A 23,960-nucleotide genomic window follows, 5' to 3' on the forward strand; every position below is an offset into this window, starting at 1 on the left:
TCAAACCTTTTCCAATTTACAGACCACTTTAAACACTTTCCCTCTCATCGACATCCGGCTATGGAACCCAACCCCACCCACGCCCCCCTGTTAGCGGGCCCCGATGGCTTTGGGATGGCCATCATATGACCATAAGATAACCCATCGCCGGGCCCCTTTCAGATGGTGGCTTCCCTCGGCAATAATTCTCCGACGTCTTTATGGGGAGACAGAGGCCATTTTATAAGGGCGCGGCCGGCTGCAAGCTGCTTGCCAAAGGGGAGTGTATATGCTTCCATAAACGTCTCCATATATTCTTACTTTTTTATGATGTGGACGGGGCAGAAAGTCGCCCAGAGAGAGAGAGAGAGAGAGGGGGGGGGGGGGGGGGGGAGGGAGAGAGCGGGCGGGAGGGAGTTAGATATTCACACTTCGCTGTGGGGAACATACACTTGCCTGGTCAGAGCCAGAGCTGGAAGGGACGGGACGGGGAGGGATGGGGAGATTGTCTGGAGGGCACAGAGGGATACTTCACAGAGCTGTAATCATCCCCCTCCCTCTATCCCTCGTTCTTTCTCGGGCTTTATCTCAACAGCGTTTGTCTGTCCATCTCGGCCCTTTGCATTTTTCATCTCATTTGGTATTCCGTCTCTCTTTTTCCCGCCGACGCTGACTTTTTGCGCTATCTGCTTCTCGTCCCCCCCCGTCGTCCTTCGCCTCTCGCGTCCTTTTATTTTCCTTCCCCCTACCTTCTGCCCCCCCCCCCCGCTGTGGTCGATCAAAACTTTGGTTTCAAAACGCTGGTGGTGAGGGAGGACTCCTTGTGTATATATGAAGCCACAGGTTCAATCACTGCATCCGTCTGAAGACCCCGTTGAGGTTGATGAAGTGAGTCTGGAGGCAAGTGTTCAAAATGACGCGCTTGCTTTACTTTAGCGAACCCGCCACCAGGGCCTGACAATAACGGTTGCCCGGCTGCCCCAGGCAACCAGATTTGCGGCGCCAGTATCGACCATCTTGTGTGGTCCGGTTGTCCTGTTTTAACGTGGCGAAAGAAGTACGAATATTGTCATTTTGTCAGTATTGGCAACCAACAGCGGATGCATGGTTGCCAATTTGCCAACCACTTCTAGTCAATGTTATTTTATATTTATCTGTCAACTCCTGCCTCCGTGTCACCTTGAATTCCCCCCCCGGGGATCAATAAAGTGTTATCTTTTCTTATCTTGCCGGTCTTACCTCTGGCGCTGGAGGGGGCAGAGCTGGTGACGTTGGGCGAGGCAGAGTGGTTGGAGCTGAGGCTTGAGGTAGAGGGGCTGGGCTGCAGGGGACAGGCGATAAATTAAACACATTATTTTCATCATCCACAACATCACCTGCATCGAGAAAACATGACAGGGCGCAGCAACACAGCATCACTGCATGTCTTTTTAGAGAGATTCAGGATATAACAAATGATATCGTTTGCTCTTTTTTACTGCCAGGATGGCCTTTGGTATTTTGTTTAATATTCTCTATTCTCAGGTTTTATGAACGTTTATTTTGCCCTATTTTCTATTCGTTGATTCCATGTTAAATCAATCATATATATATATATATATATATATATATATATATATATATATATATATAAAATATAACACATACGGTTACTATAATATAACGGTCAGACAAAATTGATAAATTAACACAAAAATATATACAGTATAATTATTATTAAATATGTTCTTGTCTCTTCTATTCCAACTAATTCAAGTGTTTTCATGTTTTCACTTGTTAAAGCACCTTTGCTTTAACAAGTGAAAACATACGGCATTATTAAGCAACTTTGCCAAAAACTCACTATACCATGAGTGTCAGCAGGTGCAAGAGATACTATTAAGGTCAGCTTCTCGCCACGTCATTCAAATTTTGCATCAAAAGGTGAGGCAGCACAGGGAGAACGGCCAACAGACTCGTAAAAAGACCCAATTGGACACCGTCACGGTCCTGACAGCGAGCTGATTGAACTGTTCCACCGGTGCGGCTTCTGGTCCAACCCTATGGAATCGGGCGGAATGTACTTTAACGCGGCTTTTCCATCCACGATATACCACTCAAAGCCCTTGTTCTCCCACTCACAGACGGATAGCGAATGGCGGCCGTGCGAGGTGGCGAAAAGGTTGTCCTGAGTAATTACAGCGCAAGCGCCTTGATCAAGGGCCCCTCCATGGGGGGGAGGATCATGTGGGATTGGTCCAGCGACCCGGCGCGCTGACCCCCCGGACAGCCAAGAACGTTCACCGCCAAAAACGGGACTCGCGCGTGGAAGAAAACGGATGAACGCCTGCGTTATCGCCGCGATTTCATCACCGAGATCCTGTCCCGGGCTCTGTTATCGGCTCCATCCTTGCCGACAGGCAATCGGGTCTGGGAGAGCGATTAACAACTAGATGTAAAACCACTCAACGGATCAACGGGAGGTCCATGAAATGAATGATGAACCCTCCCCGCGCCTTCTACCCCGTCTACCACCCGATAAGAACTTCAAAGGACGGCAAAGACCCCATCGTCTGGGTGTTCCGGGAGACAAACGGACAAAACTCACAACCTTTTTTTATCACCCCCCCCGTTGCACCCACGGCCATAGTCCTGGAAAACACTACTAAATACCCCTCCCCAACCCTTCTCTGCTTTAAACAAGATTGTATCAACGTGAGTTATTCATTAAGTCACCCTCTAACCAAACTCATTCCCAAGTTACACATGTTCCTATTAAATTGGACCAAAACCCCACCATTCTACGCCGACGAATAACGGAGATACCAACGTCAGGGTTCAAATGTATTTTTGTCATGGACCTTCGCTGCTATCCAGTGGCCGACGGATAAGAAGTTCTTCCCTGATTGAAAAAACGTATCTTCACGCCTAATGTTTCTCACGAGTTGCGTTTTGTATTTCTACTCGAATTAAGTGTTGTGTTTTGATTTAAAACATTTTTTTTTTTTTTTTTCCAATGTTCAAATATGAATTTGTTAAGTCGCGTCGTAATTAACCAATTTACCATGAATACTATGTTAAAACGTATGAACCGCCTGAATGTCTTTGAATCCCTGAGATATGATTTGCTTAGGGGACACAGTTTACCGTAGATACGATGTTTGGATTATGTCTGGATTATTGGTGATAGACGAAGCTGGGTGAAGTGCTCCCCGTATAATACAAACTTAAATAGTTGAATGAGAGTAGGGACATTTCGGACTTACTGATATATTACTCCCCGACGGCTCGAAAGACATGCCCCCTTTTCACCCGTTACAAAAATTCATCGTCCTTTATCCTTTTGTCAACAGCTTCTTCTGCGCAGAGTGGTTCGGCGTGAACGTTTATTTTGCCAGTTTCCTTTGCTCATTTTATTTCACGACTTTTATTTTTTCCTGTTTTTTTTTCAGCGAAAAAACGCCCGGACCTGTGACGACGCGGGTCCGCTTCTTTTACCATTTTTTTTTTTTTTTATATCACCGAAGTCCTCCGGTCAAATTTAGTAACTTAGCCACTCAATTTATCCAGTTAATAATAACTTTGTAATGAACGCCCAAAGCCGTTACTTACGAGTTTATTTCTCAGCGAGTTAGGTGTCGACAGTTTAAGACCCCCGCTTTCTGTCCCACCGCCAACCGGAGCGTCTCACGTCCCGGGACGGAACCGAGACCAAAAACCCGAGGAGGATTCTTCTGCCGTGTCTCTGATAAGAGTTTGTGTCGAATACATTTCAAATCTAAGTGGCAGAACTCCACTGACGAGTTCGTTAGTCAGTTCATTCTTTCCTTATTTGTTTTACTGATTTCTATTGTTTACGATCTCTATCTCCCCTTTCCTTATTTCACCTTTTATTGCCCAGCCTTTTAGCTAAAAATAAATGCTTCATTCATTCTTAAGGTCGTTTTCTTGTGAAGTTTAGCTTCAAGTAGTTGATGAAAGATCCCTGAAGGAGAAGGACTGCGCACTTTGGGCGAGGAGACTGATTAATTATGCTTAATGATTGATTTGCTTAAAAGTAGATTTTCATTAGGTCCCTGAGAAAAGGGTGGTGCCCCGACGAGACAATTATTAATTATAAATGATTAAAGCATTCTATCAGGTATCAGGACACTCGTCTGAAATAACGTATAAGAAAATAATAAATAATAAAATGTGTACTATGCTCGGAGACGGGCGGGAAAGAGATGGAAAACGGCGGCGTTACCCTTTCAATTTCGTGCAGGTTACCTTGGCGGCGCCAGCTGAGTAAACTGTGAGCAACATTTTAAGAGGAAGCCTCCTGTGAGATATTGTTCTGATAATGACCGTGAGATGGAGATATAATGACCGCTCCGCATAATAACGCTCACTCAGGTTGGGGCGATGACACAGAAAGTAGAGAAAGTTCATGAAGGAAGTGATGAAACAGAAGCTGTTTAAAGGGCAAAATGGGGATATTTTGGCCGATCAAAGCCCGAGCTAAATTAATACGTTGCAACTGAGAGTACTGCTACTAATACTACTATTACTACTACTACTACTACTACTATGACTACTGCTACTACTACTATTACTACAACTACTACTGCTACTATTAATACTACTACTATTGATACTATTACTACTACAATTTCTACTACTACTACTACTACTACTACTACTACTATCACTACAACTACTACTACTATTGCTACTTTTGCTACTATTACTACTACTACTATTACCACTACTACTACTACTACTGGTACTATAACTATCTCTACAACTACTACTACTATTGTTACTACAATTACCATTACTACTACTATAACCGCTACTACTACTGTTACTACGGCTATTACTACTATTAATGATACTATTACTAGTACTATCCCTACTATAACTACTACTACTGCTACTATTACTATTATTGCAACTATTACTACTTATGTTACTACTACAATTACTACTACTATCACAATTACTACTACTGCTACTACTATTATGACTACTGCTACTACAATTAACACTACTACTACTACTACTACTACTACTATTACTACTACTATTACTACTACTACTACTGCTACTATTACTACTATTGATACTATTACTACTACAATTACCACTACAACTACTACTACTATTGCTACTTTTGCTACTATTACTACTACTATTATTACCACTACTACTACTACTACTGGTACTATAACTATCTCTACAACTACTACTACTACTGTTACTACAATTACAACTACTACTACTATAACCGTTACTACTACTACTACTACTACTATTACTACAGCTATTACTACTATAAATGATACTATTACTACTACTATCGCTACTATAACTACTACTACTGCTACGATTACTATTATTGCAACTATTACTACTTATGTTACTACTACAATTACTACTACTATCACAATTACTACAACTGCTACTATAACTACTACTACTATTACTAGGACAAGTACTACTACTGCTACTACTATTATGACTACTGATACTACTATTAACACTACTACTACTACTACTATTACTACTACTATTATTACTACTACTATTACTACTACTACTACTAATACTACTACTACTACTGCTGCTGCTATTACTACCTACTACTGTTATTAGTACTACTAATACTTAAATAATCATCGTCACAACAGAGTAGAGCACTAGCATAGTACTATTGCAGTACAAGCACAGTACTACTACGGGCACAGGGCAGGAGGCAGTGTGATTGCCTCTGAGTGCCTCCCTCTCACTCAGCAGACACGTTGCCCGGTCGCCTGCAGTTCTGTGTTTTCTCCTCCTTCCTTTCCTGCCGAGGCCAAATCCAGTTTAGATCAGAGCTCTCTGGAAGGGCCGCATGAAGGCATGTCCCCCCCCATTTGAAATAATCATCCCAATTTAGTCTGCGGCATGAGGTCCTGACAAAGAGAGAGACTTGGACGCCAAACAAGATGGCAGGGGGGGAGGGGGGGAGGGGGGGAGGGGGGGAGGGGGGGAGGGAGGGAGGGAGGGAGGCAGGGAGGAATCTGGATGAAAGTGATAAATGAAAAGGTGAAAGGATTGAAATTGAGAGGGGCGCGGAGAGGGAGAAAAACGTTAGCGTATGCCCGGAATGTAAACTAAACTAAAATGGAATATTCTGTGTGTGTGTGTGTGTGTGTGTGTGTGTGAGTGTGTGTGTGTGTGTGTGCGTGTGTGTGCGCGTGTGCGTGCATCAATGCACCTCAAAGTACATTTTTTTTGTAAGCTAGAGGCACGTACAGTAGATGTCCTGAATTAGTGCTTGAACCCTAAAACGTAATGTGTACATTTATTTGATATATTTGTGTGTTTATGACATTTTCTTTTGTTTTATTTCCTTTTTTCACCTCTTCTTTGACTCGCGCTGTTTAGCTGCTGTAACACCCGGATCTCATTTAGTGTTATCTTATCTCACGTGTGCAAATAACGTGTGATCACATGTTGAATGCGACAGGTCACATTTAACCACGTGCGGCGTGGTGCGCATGGGAAAATATGTGTGTGTTTTTTGGGGTTTTTTTTTTTTGCACACGAACACAATAAATCGCCCTTTACAACTTCTCCCCAAAAATCCCAACTCAACTCCGGACGTGTACAGCGATGCTGTGAGAAACTCAGTCCCTCCGTTACACCACACGGCATTTATTGGACTTTTTTGGGGACGGGATTTCAATTGGAGTAAAGGTATACGACGGGTGAAAAATCTACAAATTGTAAAACAATATAATAATAATAATAATAATTAAAAATTATTAAAAAATAGTTTACAACTTTTGAGTTAACCATGTCGATTTGCTGAGTATCAACCAAGAGGTCCAACTGATGAGTGGAACCAGCTGATCACAGCAAAAAGATGGAAACAGGAGTTTTACTTTTACTGGACACTGTAATAATGGGCAGTAATCATTTAGTAATTACGTTACATCTTAAATACTGTATGTATACCTAGAATTCTGTAACAGATTAGTTAATTATATGTAAAAATAGAGACCATGTAAAAATCACATACTGTATATACGCTTCTCTATATGTCACATTAATTAATAGAATACAAGTGCACATTCTGTGTGTTCTATTTGGCTATTTCACTTTTTTATTTGTTTTTTTTTCTGTTCATTATATTTTTTCTATAGTTTTTTAATTTTCTTAAAACAAGATGTTTTGCTATTTTTGTAGATACATATATATATATATATATCGGTTTTTTTTAAGACTGAAGCTTTTTTTATGCAAATTGCCTTGAGAGCAAGGCACCAATCCTCAGCAAGACAAATTCCTCCCACAGTAAATGTAAATTGACTTTGCCCAATCAACAGATTCTGATCTCAATAATAATCATTTTCCACCTCCGACCTAGAAACAAAAAACAGCACATGCCAGTCCCCTGCTTGATCCTATGTTAACTGGCGCATCACAGCAATTTGGGTTCCTCAGCTCAAGCAAACATCCCGGTTCGACGTTCTCGTTTCCGGGCCCCCCGCGGGGACCCGGCCGGCGGCAATTTTCTAATTTTCTCGTTGCAGTTCCGCTCGCCGATTGCCACTCGGCGCAAAAAGGGCACCTGCATGTTGAAGACCTCGTCCGAGCTCTCCGACTGCCCCGTGATGTTGCTGACTTCGTTGGACGCCTGGGACGACAGCGACGAGGATGAGTAGCGGTTCGCCGCGGGGTAGCTGAGCGGGCTGCACGAAGGATGGAGAGATGGAGGGAGAGAGGGGGAGAGAGGGGGGGGAGGACAGAGGGAGAGAGGAGGGAGAGAGAGAGAGAGAGAGAGAGAGGGAGAGAGAGAGGAAGGAAGAGAGAGAGAGAGGGGGAATGTGAGAGAGAGAGGGAGAGAGAGAGGAATAAAGAGAGGGACAGAGAGAGAGAGAGATGGTCATTATAGCTCATTTGGACGGGTGGAGGAGCGGAATATAGAAGAAGAAGGTCTGCAGGTGTGGTTGGCGTCGGGATCTTTTACTCACCGTGAATATAACGGGTGGAGAACGGGGAGAGAGAGTGAGACAGGTAGGTAGAGAGACAGAGAGAGAGAGAGAGAGAGAAAAAAACAAAGTTAAAGATCAGAGAAAGGTGCTGATGCAGCAATAAACATTTAATTCAAGCTCGTGCTTGAAAACACCAGCGGAGGAAAAGCGACCAATGAAAAGTACTTTGTTACTGTGTTCAAGTACCCGTGTCTGTACTTTACCGACTGTAAGTCGATATCGAGTCTTCGGGGACTTTACACTTTCACTCCGTTTTGTTTCAAGGCAAATATCTGTCCTTTTTACTTCAACTACATTTCTAACTCCGTCGCTTCATAATCTGGATATATATTTATGTACATCTTCAATACATCATGTAGTGTTTGCTTTGAAAATTGTAATCAGGATCTGCACGAGCGTCATCTGCAGAAAAGAAAGAACTTTATCATTTTATCTTTATCTTGATCGATCTTTATTTAACTTTATCTTTATCATATTATAGACCCTTATATACAGTGTGGCTTCCATATATTATATACTGTATATTATATTATAAGTCAGGGCACTGGACAGGAAATATACAGTTATTTTTAATAAGTTAAGAACATTTAAGAGTTATTTGTACTTTAATATACCTTTACCTATGTAGAAATGTCAATATGGTACTTTGTGGGGATATTTGTACTTTAACTTCGATAAAATGCCTGAGTACTTCTACCACTGCTAAAATATACAACATTCAAAACTCAATAAGAGAAATGTCAGCGTGTGTGTGTGTGTGTGTGTGTGTGTGTGTGTGTGTGTGTGTGTGCGTGTGTGGGGGTGCGTGATGTGAAAGCAGAGTGTCTCAGGTAGACGGGGCGGCAGGGTCAGTGAACACATCAAAATACAGACAGTCTCACACGCGCACACGCACACACGCGCACACACACACACACACACACACACACACACACACACACACACACACACACACACACACACACGTGCGCACACACACACACACACACACACACACACACACACACACACACGCCTGGCAGCCACAAACAAACGTCCTTGTGGGTGCCAGTCGCACCCACGTGCGCCCATACGGAGCAAGCGTGGAAAAAGGACGGAAGGGGAGAGAAAGAAGAGAAGAAGAGAGAGATAGAAACAGAGGGAAAAGCACCGCCGACGTGTCGGCGTTTGGGGTGAGGGACGGAAAGAAAAAGAAAGAGCAGAAGGGCGTTGGGGCGGCGGAGGAGGAGATGAAAATGGAATTTAAAGTGAAGGCCATGATGTCAGGGGGAAGGAGAGAGAGAGAGGGAGAGAGAAAGGTCAGAGGGAGAGGGAAAGAAAAATGGAAGCCAGAGGATTAGAAAGAAGAATTCGGACACTGTTCGGCTCGGACTTTTAAAGTGATCAAATATTTTAGAACTGTAGTATTTAAAAAATCACATTATTTCTGAGTACTAAATACTACATCCAGATTTATTTCATCATTACTTTTCTGAATATTGGAAATCGTCTGAATAGAATAGTTTCAGAAATAATTCAGAAAGAAAACTAATACTCAATTTTCTTTCTATTATACTAATTTATTATTATTTATACGTATATATATATACTTGTTATTTCTGAATAGTATAATGGTAGATTTTCCTGAATCTAGCCTTTGGGGGAAAAAAAGTTTGAAAAAAATTAAACTCCAACAAACACGGTTGTTTTGTTGTGCGTTGACAAATACAACACCCGCAACTTTTTTTTATTTCCTTACCATATACCGAGCGCTCTTGCATTACAAGTAGTTCTCAACCAAATGAATACCAAAGAAAAATAAAAAGAAAAAGGAATGAATTCAGCCGCCGACAAAAAGCCTTTCAATCAGGGAACGGGGGTGGGGGGGTGGGGGGGTGGGGGGTTCTCTTCAAAGACAGAAAGAGGGGGGAAAGTGACGAGAGGAGGAGGGGGGTTGTCACCTGCGCCTGGCAACCCCTCTGCCGCCGTCGGGGCTAATGATGTTGGGCACCGAGTTCCTGCACGTGCGTGGGCTTCCGTTGGTGAAGTGCACGGGGCTGGCGCGCACGTACGCTGGAAACTCCTGGGGGGGTGGGGGAGGTGGGTGGGTGGGGGTGGGGGCAGAGGAAAGGCATGTGATTAGACGCTGGTTTCTGCCGGAGCCAATCGGGCGCTTGGCGGAGGATGGGAGGTGGAGCCTTAACGAGGACGATCGCTAACGAGCAGCGTGGGATCGTTCGGGTCGGGCCCGAGCGAGTCGCTCCGTCGCCGTGGCACCGTCTCTTACCGCCCGCTAAGCTTTAAAGTGGAAATCCGTCTGGTTATTTTCAGGGGGGGGGAACAGCCATTCGATTAATTTGCGTCACGCACGCGCTCCTCCACGCCGTCCGCGCTGCCGGTGGCGGGGCCCGCCGCCTTGCCCCGCGGGAGAGCAACGATCGGTCGGACGCAGTCGCAGCGGCTGGGATAAGGCGGCGTAGCTCGTTGTGGTCGGCGAACTGCCCATATGGATGGGGGAAGAAAATACCCGCACTGTCAGTGACTGACAATGAGGGTCGCCCGGTTGCCCCCGGCGACCAGATTTGGGCCACTGTCGACCATCTTGTGCGTTCGGGTTGCCCTGTGTCAACCTCTCATGCGGTGAAAAAACAAGCCGTAGTGGTGCATTTATTTGCAAAAAAATAGGATCATTATCGCTCAACTATTACATTTGGCAACTGTTTGTGTCAGACTTAGCAAACAAGCATCGGCTGTGGGTTGCCAAGACTGAAACATTTTTTTTTTTTTGTAATCATAACTTGCCTGACAATAACAAGTAGAAGTTAAACTAAAAAAAACCCATCGATAATAAGAAGGTCAACTTTGGACGAAAGAAGCTTAGACCAGGGTAAACCTCCATGTTGGAACAAAAAAGTTGCAGCTCTGAAATGAATTCTCGGACTCGCAGATCTGACGGATTCCCACTTTAAATAACAACAGCACAATGAGCCTTTTGGAGAATTTGTGTGTCCACTGATCGCACCTGGATGCCCAGACTGGACTTCATGAGGTGGAACTGGTCCACCAGCTTCTTATGCAGCGGCCTCATGTCCTGGGGGACGAACTTCTCGTGCACGGCGAGGCCATACTCCAGGATATGAGCCTGGGAGCGGGGAAAACAGCAAGTTTGTGTTGGGTTGACATCCAAACAGTAGACAAACCGCGATTTGAAGGAAAACGTTTTTTTTTTTTAACCTTTTAGCCTTGTTTATCGACCGTTGGAAGTCTAGGGTGGCATCAGAATCGTTAACATTGATCCAGTAGCGAGAGAATAGCCATTGGCAATCACTCACGCCGACGACCGGTGATCGAAAAGTGATGTTTGCGGTTACAAAAACACACCAGATCTTTCCTTTAAAGAGAATTTCCTTGTTCTCAGTTTAAAAAACCCAAACAAAGTGAAATGGAACGACACGTGTAATAGCACAATAAAAAAATAAAAAAAGCGAGTGATGTCATACACCATCAACCGAAAATAAACAATAACATAATAATAAACCTAATAAAAAAAAAATATATATATATACATCTAAATATTAATTACTATTTTTATTCTATAAAATAATTTAATAATTATATATGAAACCAAATAAATAATAACAAAAATATGTTTATGATAGAGAATCAAATATGACCCCAAAAAAAGAAAACATTTATTTGTGAGAATAAAAATAAAGAATTTAGAAGTATATGATTTCCTATGCAATATGGACAGAGAAAGAAATACGTGCACGTTCATGGACACGTGCGCACGTATCCCTGTGCGCACGCAGGTACACATGCACATGCAGGGATACCTGCGCGCGCACGCATCCCTGCACGTGCGAGGCAGGTACACGCGCACCTGCAGGGATGCGAGCGCAGGGACAAGTGCGCGTGTACCTGCCTCGCGCACGTATCCCTGCACGCGTCCCTGCGCGCGCCTGTATCCCTCCACGCGTACCTGCACGCGTACCTGCACGCGTCTCTGCACGCACACGTATCCCTGCAAGCGTCCCTGCGCGCGCCTGTCTCCCTGCATGCGTCTCTGCACGTGCACGTATCCCTGCACGGGTCCCTGCGCGCGCCTGTATCCCTGCATGCGTCCCTGTGTGCGCACGTATCTCTGCACGTCTCCGTGCACGCGTCACTGCACGTGCACGCATCGCTGCGCGCGCATGTATCCCTGCACGCGTCCCTGCACGCGCATGTATCCCTGCACGCGTCCCTGCACGCGCACGTATCCCTGCACGCGTTCCTGCCTGCGCACGCGTCCCTGCGCACGTACGTATCCCTGCACGCGTCCCTGCACGCGCATGTATCCCTGCACGCGTCCCTGCACGCGCACGTATCCCTGCACGCGTTCCTGCCTGCGCACGCGTCCCTGTGCACGCACGTATCCCTGCACGCGTCCCTGCACGCGCACGTATCCCTGCACGCGTTCCTGCCTGCGCACGCGTCCCTGCGCACGCACGTATCCCTGCACGCGTCCCTGCACACGCACGTATCCCTGCACGCGTCCCTGCACACGCACGTATCCCTGCACGCGCACGTATCCCTGCACGCGTCCCTGCACACGCACGTATCCCTGCACGCGTCCCTGCACGCGCACGTATCTCTGCACGCGTCCCTGCATGTGCACGCGTCACTGCGCGCACACGTATCCCTGCACGCGTCCCTGCGCGCGCACGTATGCCTGCACGTGTCCCTGCGTGCGCACGCGTCCCTGCGTGCGCCCCTGCGCGCGCACGGGGCGGCAGCACCGACTCACCTGCTCGAACATGAGCTCTCGGAGCCTCCCGATCTTATCTCCGTCCTCAGGGTGGTTCATCACGTAGTCCTTGACAAAGAACGCCTGGGAGGAGAGAGGAGCATTCAATACCTTTTAAGAGCTTATCGAGGCACATTTTAACCAAGTTTAAGGACGATCTTCAGACAAATGATCTCTCTCTGATTCAATAAAGCACTGCAGTTAAGTGCTACTGTATATATTTGGAACGGAGAGGTAAATGTCAGAGATGAACGAGATGACTGGATGAAGTGTTATCAGAACCGGTCCAAAAACTCTGCCTTCGGGGTTTTGGGGTTTTTAATGGCATCCAAAATGTCGACTCCGACGTCGAATAACTCGACTCATTCTGGCCAAACAAAAAATTAAAAAATCAAAACACGTGGCTAAATAAATTCTGACTTTTAAAGCCTAATATTTCTAAAAACAGCTCTTTTGGGGGTGGGGGGGGGTCATATTATGATCGAATAAAAATCAAATTACTTCAATTATCCTCTGCATAGAATCACAATTTGTCTAGTCTGTATATCTGATATTTTCAGCTATTTTCTTCTTTTTAATTCGGCATTTTTTCCTAGATATAGCTCAATTTCTTTTTTTTTTCCCAATTTGGCTATTTTTGAATATTTGTAATTTATTTTCCTGACTATTCAGCTTCATTTATGCTATTTGTCCGCAGAGAAACGCACCAATCCTCACCCCGACTAATTCCTCGCCGAGGAGTATTCGGCCGAAAAACAGATTCTGATTCGGATTGATGGCCTTTAAACCAAACATAACCATAAACATCATATCGGTGTGTGAGTGCAATGGACACAGCGGCAGCGACTATGAAATTCGACGTATTTGACACGGAGGTGTCGACCGGCGACGGGAATGAAAAGACGAGAGAAAGGAAGAAAAAAAAAAAAAAAAAAAAAGAAAACGTTTTTTTCCGCCGCATTCGAACATGAATCACCACCTCCACGCTGTTTACAGAGCCCACGGACACTTGAGATGTGTCTGCGGAGTGCGGCCAACAAATTAAAAAAAAAATTATAATAATAATAATCATAAATAAAAAAAATAAAAAAAACCTTTCCAATCTGCATCCGAGACGACGACAACAACAACAAAAGCGGCGGAAGGAGAGCGGCTCTTTCTATCCGTCCGTCCATCTGCGGGGCGAGCGGCGAGGTGAGGGAGGGTTCATGAAAAGATCGGCGCGGCTCCGTCACCAAGGGCACGTCTTTCTATCTCCAAAGGGACACGTGTGCGCGGCGGGGGAGTCAAAGGCGGCTTCAAAAGCACGTGCACGCACTCATACACACACACGCGCAAGTGCGAGCGCGCGGCGGGGGAGTCAAAGACGGCTTCACACACAAGCACACGCACACGCACACGCACGCACGCACACACACACACACACAAAGATTTGTATCTGTGAAAGAGAAGTGAATGCGGTCGGCTTTGATGGAAATGGTCCGACTCCGACTCGAGAATTGTTTTTCATCTTATTCTTCTACTCACACTTTCCACATCAGGGTTAAATATATATTTTTTATTATCATTATCAAATAATTACTAAAATATCTAAAAACATTAAAAAACAAACAAAAAAATATATAATAATATTAATAAAAACAAATATAAAAATAATTAAATATATTTAATTCCTCCTAATCTTGCTTTCCTTCATTTTAAACAAAAACTCTGTTGACAATGAGAAGACAAGAGGTGGAAAGGTGATTGAAGCTAAAACAAAAATAAATACTATTTAATAACCAAAATAACTAATGAAATAAAATAAAATTAAATAATTACAATAAAAATACTAACCATTGACATGGATACGCCATGACACTATTTCCTGCCAGGAAACAGGGGCGGTTACAGAATTTTTAAAATGGAGGGGGCGGGACCAGGGACCGGTCGGGGGGCGGGCAGGGGAAACCAGAAATTCAGAGTACTCAAGCCCGGACCACAAGGCACAAAATGTTCCCGGATGGGGGCGTGTGTGACTGAGAGCGATTGAGAAAGCCTCCCGGTTACGCACAGGGCTTTTTTGTTACATTAAATTAGGAAACGGAGTAAATTCGGTACATCTACAATAGAAACACCCCGTTTTTATTTGCCTCGACGAGAAGAGAAGTTCGCTCTGTTTGCCGGGCGGAGCTTCAGAGCGATCTTTTCAACCGGGGCGCGTGCCGCCCCTTCGGCCGCACCTACGGCGGGAAACGAAAGCGGGGGGCTATCCTGTTTCCTGTGGGTAGTGGAAGACAACCTAGTTACTCATGTAATGGACACGCGGGGAACAGGGGACGTTTCCCGGCGCCAGAAGCGGCAAATTAAAGAGCGGGGAAGGCCGCCGTCCTTTTTTTGCAAAGTCGGGGCCAAAAACTAATCCATAACCCGGGTATGACGGAGATTTTCTCACGCCGGAGGAGGATGTGGCCCCTGTAAGTCATTAGGAAGGTCCAATTAGGAGACGGAGCGCCACGGGGAAGGGCGAATAAATCAGACGCTATCTTCCGGCAAAGGGGTCCGACGGCAAAACCAAAGCAATAAATCTGAATATTAATAATGACAATCCCTCTTGCTTTTGTTGTCGCAGCGAGCGGCCGCGGCTGTCAATCTGCAGCACGCAGATACATTAATGGATTTACGACGAGGGAGGAGAGATTCCTCAGAGAAAAATAAAACTGACGCGGGCATTTAGAGTGACTGCTGAGCAAATACTACTCCTCCACTTCAATTAGTTTCCCTTAAAATTGTGTAAAATCGCGAAAAGGTGGCTGAGATGAAGAGCTGAATTTGTAATATGTGATATGTTGGTGGTTCACCTGCAATAGCCTTGGGGACCACTAGTGGGCTGCAGTCAACAGTGGCACCAGTGATTTAACTGACCTGTGCAAAGCCCACAACACAATTTTTTTATTTTATTAAATTTTTCGGTTCATCTGTTTGAATCAAAAAAATATATATAATTAAAAAAAAAAAAAAAAAAAAAGGCTTCATGGAAACGTTCCTGAGTATTCTTTTCCCAAGCAAAACCGATCCCATATGCACATTTTGTGGATGGCGACGATTGCCTTCGTGTCATTAGAGCACGGCGTTGACGAGGCCGCTGAGACGCACCGCTCCCCAAACGCAGAGAGGCAGAGACGTTTGGCGCTGGAAATCTGGAAGTGTATAATATAACGGTGAACGATGAAATGTTATTTCACCGTTTCATCTCCCCAACAAAAACACAAACAGCGGCTTGGGGTGTGGGGAACTTTGTGGACCCCGCGCGTCGTTCCTCCATCAAGTATCTCCCCCAGCCTAATAGGCTATTTCTACACAGGAGCGCAGTGTTTCTCACACACACACACACACACACACACACACACACACACACACACACACACACACACACACAGACACACACACACACACACACACACACACAGTGCCTGTGGTTAAGTGTGGTTGCTATGCGACACTGTGAGCGAGTCGCTGGCTCCACACAATCTGTTGAAGGCAAGTGCCGTTTTCAAGTAGATTTTCATTATTTCTCCCTCGTCCCTTTCTTCCTGCGATTGCATGTCTTTGGTGTTCACCATAATAACATAATAACTAATCATTAATTCGGGGGCTTAATGACTGAACTGATGACTGGCCTCCAACCGCAAATATTGCTTCTCTTTGTTAGCTTTTTATATGTTATTTGCATCGCTGTGTCTGTTTATTTAGTAGTATTTTGGTTTTTCCATCCCAGCCTCTCCCCTCCTGTTCTCTCCCTCCGTCAGGCGTCTTTCCCCCCCGTCCCCGACATTATTTCCCTGCCTCTTCCATCCACCGTCTACCTGCCCACCATCCCACTCTCACTTTCACTCCCTCCCTCCATCCGTCAACCAGTCACGACGCCCTTCGTCCCTCCACTCGCTCGTCCATCACATCCATCACCAAACCCGTCTAATTCGGCTAATTCATCCACTCTCCCCCGCTTCATCTATCCATCTGCGGCGCCGTGCCCCTCCTCTGCCCATCCATCCATCCATCCGTTCTAATCTTCCTCCACCCATCCGCCCATTACGCCATTCATCTATTCATTCATCTATCTATCCATTCGTCTCAAACCCGCCCATATGCATTCCGCCGCAAATCTATACATCAGCTGTTTACGTACAGTAGTGTGTCACAAAAAGCCCTTGACCTCTCCGCCCATTTCTCCACCATTCATCCGTTTATACATCCATTTACTCATCTATCCATCTATCATTTCTGCCGTGAAGGCGTCACAGCTGTGGTGGGGTTTTTTTTTTTGGAGTTTTCTTTTCTTTTCTTTTTTGATCGATGGCTGTCCCCCTGTTGATACCCTCCCATGTTGCTGTATTCATCGCCAACGGTCTTCTTTGGCATCTTTACCGAACAGGTTCATTTAACAAGGCTTGAGGCGAGAGATGGAGGGAGAAAACAAACCGAGAAAAAAATAATCATCTCTGTTCGATGAAATATGATTTGAATACTTCATAGCAACAACTTTTTTTATGAATATATAGTGTGTGTGTATATATATATATATATATATATATATATGTGGCAGATGAGGGGGCGTGGTTAAGCCACGGTCTGCATTTGACGGCGCTGGCTTCTTCCCACCGCAGCGCAGCTGTACCGGGTCCGCCTATTCAGCCTCATTAGCGCTGATTGGTCGGACACGGCTGGGAGAGCTTTCTTGTGTGTTGTTTTGTCTTGCAGTGGGGATGGCGCGGTGCAGGAGACGTGTCCCTGCGGGCCATACCGCGGGGCCCACGGACCTGGACTCTGATTATCACAAACTTTGCTTTGTTCACGTTTTGGCCAGCGGGCCTTTTTGTTGATCCTTTTAAATAGAAAACCCCGCCGTGTCCGCACCTCACTGCCGACACGGCGGGGTCTCCGGCAGGTCTTGTGGGGTGTTCCCGGTATGCAGTGGTTAGTACTTCCTAAAAGTGGTCCAAAGAAGGACAACCGGTGAACCGTCATGGGCGCCCAAGGCTCATTGATGCGGTGTGGGGAGCCAAGTCGAGCCCGTCTGGTCCAACCCCACAGAAGAGCTGCTGGAGCACAAATTGATGCAGAAATTGAGGCTACATCATGAGGATGGCGGAGGCAGTCTGATGCTCTGGGCAATGTTATGCTGGTAAAACATGGATCCTGGCATTCCTGTGGATGTTACTTTGACACGTACCACCTACCTAACATTGTTGCAGACCAAGTAAACCCCTTCATGGCAACGGTATTCCCTGATGGCAGTGGCCTCTTTCAGCAGGATAATGCGCCCTGCCACACTGCAAGAATTGTTCAGTAACGGTTTGAGGAACATGACAAAGAGTTCAAGGTGTTGACTTAAAATTCCCTCCAAATTCCCCAGATCTCAGTCCGATGTAGCATCTGCGGGATGTGCTGGAACAACAAGCCCGATCCGTGGGGGCCCCACCTCACAAGTTCCAGCACTTAAAGGATCTGCTGCTCACGTCTTGGTGCAAGACACCACAGGACACCTTCAGAGGTCTTGTGCAGTCCATGCCTCCACGGCTCACAGCTGTTTTTGCCGCACAAGGGGGAGCTACACCATATTAGTGGTTATTAGTGGTGGTTTTAATGTTGTGGCTGATCGATATGTGTGTGTGTGTGTGTGTGTGTGTCTGTATATATATATATATATATATATATATATATATATATATATATATATATATATATATATATATATATATATATATATATATATATATATATTGACTGTGACCCACCAACCTCATATTTCAAAATTTGACATTTTGTTTTTTCACATAATATGAAAGTGTAGAATCAGAGCTTAAAAACAAGGTATCGCTTGTGGGAATCGAGCCAATATTTTGGAAGCTATGGATTAAGGGTTAAGGTTTTGGAAACAGAAGTACTGAGAAATCAGGCTTTAAAGTTTTAGAAGCATTTCCAGCCTTTTGCAGCACAAAATACACATTTAGAAACATGGTGAGTGGTTTAAACAGTTACAATTAGGATAGTGCTGTAGTCCTTCAATGAGATCATGTTGAATGTGTTTTTCTGAAATAATATTTGAATCATTTATTGATTAAAGATGATGGAAAATGCACAATTCAAGCCAATACTCAAATTTTAAGTTGAAGTAAAAATTCATTCTAAATTCATGCTCACTCGAGTAGAGTGAGCATGTCATGTTCACCTGTAACTTCTAAACATTCCCATTTCCTTCCTTTGTTGTTCTATAACAGTGTAGTCTTGCGGAAGTGGCTACTTTTCAGATTGCGCAAATGGAAACCTATCACCAGGGAACAGCAATTCCCAGAATGCAAATGGTGGGGTCCTCCCAGCCATTTGCCTTCTGGGAATTGTCTGGGAATCCTGCTGCCTCCCGCTGCCGATGAATTTCCGATGTTTTTCCACGTCTCGCCAAAAGTAGGCTGCCCCTGCTTCCAAGACATCAACTGCAAGAACTGAATGTTCACTTGCTGCCTAATATATCCCACCCCTTGACAGGCCTGGCTAATGAATGTGAAGGAAATGCTGAAAACATCCATCCACCCAACCATGCGACCAACCACCAACCAACCATTGATACGTCCAAGCGTCCAGCTCATCCATCCATTGATCCAACCATCAGTTCATCCATCCAAGCATCCATCGTCCGTCCTCCACCAACAAATTCCTCCATCAATTGAAACATCCATCGCAACAGCCATCCATCTTCCACCCATCATTAAATCATCCGTCCATCTAGTAGCCCATCGAATCACTCCTCAATCCAGTCATCCATCCATCCACTGATCCAACCATCGGTCCATCCATCCACCCCTCCACACGCCAACCCACCAGTCCCTGCATCCAATTATGCATCCGACCGCCCATACATCAAAGCATCCATCCATCCAGTCATTGATCCAAACAACCATTCCTCCGTTATCAACCATCCATCCATTAACCCATCCAACAACCCGACCATCCCTACATCCATCTTTATTTCCCCAAGCCTTCTGTGATGTGTTTAAGAACCCCCACCCACAACCACTGTGTTTATTGCCTCAGGTGTCTTTGTATGACTGATGCTATCAACATCATCCTTCCCTCCCCCCACACACTCCCCTCCACCGCTCCACATCCCCCTCCGCCCATCCATCCATCCACCCCTCCACCCTACCTCCTGGTAACGGGCGAGCCCCCCGTTGACGGCGGCGTCGATGACCCCGTTGAGGCACATGGTGAGTGGGTTGATGTTCTGCATCTGCCGGCTCTGGCACTGGGTGATGAGCGTCCTGAGCTGCAGGTTCTTGTTCTCGATCACCTCGATGGCGTTCTCCAGCGGACTCACCTCCACCTGAACGCCCAAAATAAACACAAGGTAGTTGATTGAATCCACGGCGTGGGTGCATCCCTAACGCGCTCAGTTAACAAGTGAGAAACAATACTGCAATGTAGGTCATGCTGCAGATATGAAGAAAAAAAACATCTTAAATAATGGATGTCCCTCAGCGGTATACATGGCGTTCCATCTATACATCTTGTGCTCTAAGCACATCAGTTAAATAATGGAAAGCAATTCAAAGTTCTGTTTTCTGAGCCACTGAGTAACATTTCCAACATCTAGAAACGTGACTTTTTACACCGAGGTTCTCTACAGGCCTCAATTAAAATTGATCACACCATAAGTAATTATTAATGCCCCTTTATTGATAATGTGTAGGCAAGTCGAAATTACATACGGCGGCCATCTAATGAGGTGGATAGAACTGCAAGTTTAGACTTAGACTAGGCGGGCAGATGCCGAGCAGAAAAATCCCCCCTGCACATTATTAGTTATGCATTTTTTCCGCAGAAGCACGAGACGCGGCGACTTCTCGCCCTGAATCTCCGAGATCCCATCCTTCCGTCCTCGGCTTAATCCTCCCTCTAATATAGCCTTTGCCCGTTCCCCTAGTTTACATGCCGTTACGCCGCAGAACGCTCGTTGAAAACACGGGCCTCCACCGTTCCAAACGTCACCCGCATGCCTCGCAGCCACGCACTGAAGCACACGTGGCTGCGATCGCCGGAGGGAGGGGAGACGCTGTAATGTTTTGGACAAAACGGCTCTTGAAGTCCTCGTGCTCTTTAGGGGTTTGGATGGGAGCGGCGGATCTGACCCTCCAACCAGGCGGGAGGGAGGATTCATTGGAGGGTTTGGGACAGTTTTGGCACTAATATCAGGATCAAAACACCATTGCAAGGGGGGGATGTTGCAAACATCTCAGGATCAAAGTTAAAAAAAACAAAAAAAAAACAAAACTTTTTTTTATGACTGTGTGGTACTCTGTGGTACACTCTTTTCTGATTGGTCGATAGCAGCAGTTAATAATTTGTCGGTTATTCCTGGATAACTGGCGCTCTCTGTTAATTACTATTCTATTAATTCTATTAATTCTATTAATTCAAAAAAAAAAAACGCGCCTGATAAAAAGGGCACCATGGGGCATCAAGGGGCAAGTGCTCGTCACGTAATTTTGCGATAATGACCAGCTGGCTGCACATTATGACTTATTCCATTAAAAAGTACAACTCAAGTAATGAAGTAATAACCTAGTGGTTACTAACAAACCCCCTCAGTACTCTAACTCAAGAAAAAGCAAATCAATAAATGTATGATTCAGACTAATATTATTCAGCAAATGCAATTGCTGTAATGATTACATTTCATCGACAAAACTATTTTTTTGACATTTGCGGCTGAACGTCCGTGCCGACGCATTCTTATGAGTCTGGCTGGAGTGTAGATTATTAGTATTACAGTGATCAAGGCCCGCATGCGGGGCCGGCGCTGCCTATAGGCGACATACAGGAGGCGGCCGCATATAGGGCGCCATTCGAAGGCAGGCGTCAAATTTGCGCCCAGAAGAAAAGCTTATCAGTGAGCGATGGACATGGCTGGTCATTGATGGGGATATGCATAATGGAGAGAGAGCGCCCCTGTCTCCCCCTCCATGCGTAATGGAGAGGGGAACGCTCGGGGCATAATTTGCGCCGCGACCTGCGCTCCGCCGGGCGTCCCCCTGCCCCGTACCTCCGAGCAAAACCCGGAGCACAATCACACTTTGAAATAACACTTCCTCAGCCGCTTGTATGGTTCAGGGAAGGTCAATTCTGTAATTTGTTTTAGGATTTTCATTCCTCACCAGCTCTCTCTTCTCCACTTCGAACCAGCGAGAGATGCCCGGCAGGCTCTGGACCAGAGTCAGGGTGGTCCGCTCCACCCAGAGGCTCTGCACGGAGAAAGACACGCATGGATTATTATGCCGTGTTATCCCTCGACAGAATTCACCGAGGGAACCTTCCACTTTACTGTACATCATGTACGTGGGTTTGGGAGAACATCACCATGGATCATCATTAGCGTTCCTCCGCAGATCATCGCGCCATCACTAGCGCTCATCCCACAAGGTCAGAGACGAGGGCGGACTCCACTCTGACAGCATGTACAGTGAACTACGCTGAATGTTGGATTTACATTAAATTGTTATTTTGGCTGTTGCCATCATCAAGATTCTAACTTTTCCAGAGCCAACCGTGACCTTCTTGACGTCTTTGTAGCAGCGACTAAGCGAATGAAACTCAACACACTCGAGGTTGTGAAGGTTGGAACGCAGTAGAAGTTGGAACAGTAACATAGTCAGTAATTATTTAATTTTTTTAAAATATTATTATTTTATTTATACATTTCTTTATTATAAAATAAAATTCATACATTTATTATATATATATTTAAAAATAATCAATATATATAAATACACATATGTGTTTATTTGATTGAATAATAATAAAATAATAATAACAACAACAACAACAACAATAATACTACATACAGTAAGTTAGGAGTGCGATGTGGAAAAGAAAATGAGATAAAATAACACTGTTGCAGAGAATTACTTGCGCTCTGACACCAGCACCTCTGCCGCTAGATCACACCTTCTCTACAGTGAAACCGCTGTCACATCATAAACACTTAGAAGAGACTCTCGGTTTTTTCCACGGCTGGCGACACAGTACAGTGCGAAAAACGCCACAGAGAAAGGGGATTATATACTATATTGTCTATATGTCTATAATATATACTATACGTAAATAATATAGACATATAATAGAAAATAATTAAATGCAAAAGCCCACATCAGTGTTTACAAATAAAAGAGCCGAGTTACTAATTTATAACCACAGTCACAAGGTTCAAAAAGAAAAACACGCTGTATATTTATTGCAAAATGTAGGGATATCATGTGTGCAGCCAAAAATACAAATGTTTAGTTAATATAAACTCCAGTTCTTATATTTACACATATTTCATTTTAAAAAGTAAGTTTCACCTTTTGCCAACTTAATCACGATCCCCAAACTTCAGCCGGTAATTTATTTCAAAACCGTGCATATCATAGTTCCCTTCGGTTTAAAGATCTTTCTTTTATACTAAAAGTATTCCCCAATCAGTGAGTGTGAATGTCTGCCGGTTATTTTCAAGGTTTTATAAGGGGCTCTGAATTACTACGAATTGAACTGCTTTCTTTCTGGATCTCTCTTTTTTATTTTTTTTACCTTTAATCACAAAACCTTGACGTTAAAGAGAAAAGTACCTTGGTAGCCTGAAGTGAAAATATTCAGTGGAAAACCGACATCATTTAGGATACACCGAGGAGTTTGTAATGTCAAACTACTGAAAATATGTTTTTTGGTTTTTTTGGCAGTCCAAAAATACAGATGTTCAGTTGATCCTACTCATTTCACCGACATGTACAGGGAGTAATTTTTTTTACAGTATTTCTTACAGTTTTGTGTTTCTTTACACCTGTGTGTGTGTAGTTGGATGTACATTCAACTATGTGTGTGGTGTGAATGTTTTAAAGCACCGAGCACTTATTGATCGGTGGGTGTGTGTGTGTGTGTGTGTGTGTCTGTGCGTGTGTGTGTGTCTGTGTGTGTGCGTGTGTGTGTGTGTCTGTGTGTGTGTGTGTGTGTGTGTGTGTCTGTGCGTGTGTGTGTGTCTGTGTGTGTGCGTGTGTGTGTGTGTCTGTGTGTGTGTGTGTGTGTGTGTGTGTGTGCGGGGTGTTCTGGTTTTAAGCGTACTCTCGCACCTTGCGCCCAGAGCTTAATTAACGACCCTGGAGCCGTCGTGAATAAAACATGTGCTACAGTGCATGGATACC

At 44.8% G+C, this 23,960-nt stretch overlaps 1 protein-coding gene across 4 annotated transcripts in view; it reads right to left on the bottom strand.

Moving 5' to 3' along the window:
* dock4b (dedicator of cytokinesis 4b) overlaps positions 1-23,960 on the bottom strand; it is a gene marked incomplete at both ends in the record, with an annotated part of 164,024 nt that overhangs the window by 12,919 nt on the left and 127,145 nt on the right. For all 4 annotated transcript variants that reach the window (XM_080022376.1, XM_080022375.1, XM_080022378.1 and 1 more), the window contains 7 exons: positions 1,219-1,300; positions 7,559-7,679; positions 9,923-10,044; positions 10,984-11,103; positions 12,751-12,834; positions 19,934-20,110; positions 21,942-22,028. In XM_080022376.1, the coding sequence (XP_079878502.1) occupies positions 1,219-1,300; positions 7,559-7,679; positions 9,923-10,044; positions 10,984-11,103; positions 12,751-12,834; positions 19,934-20,110; positions 21,942-22,028 (793 nt within the window). The remainder of the gene's footprint in view (positions 1-1,218; positions 1,301-7,558; positions 7,680-9,922; positions 10,045-10,983; positions 11,104-12,750; positions 12,835-19,933; positions 20,111-21,941; positions 22,029-23,960) is intronic.

The sequence above is a fragment of the Zeus faber genome (genome assembly GCF_960531495.2).
Source record: "Zeus faber genome assembly, chromosome: 21".
Classification (NCBI taxonomy): domain Eukaryota; kingdom Metazoa; phylum Chordata; class Actinopteri; order Zeiformes; family Zeidae; genus Zeus; species Zeus faber.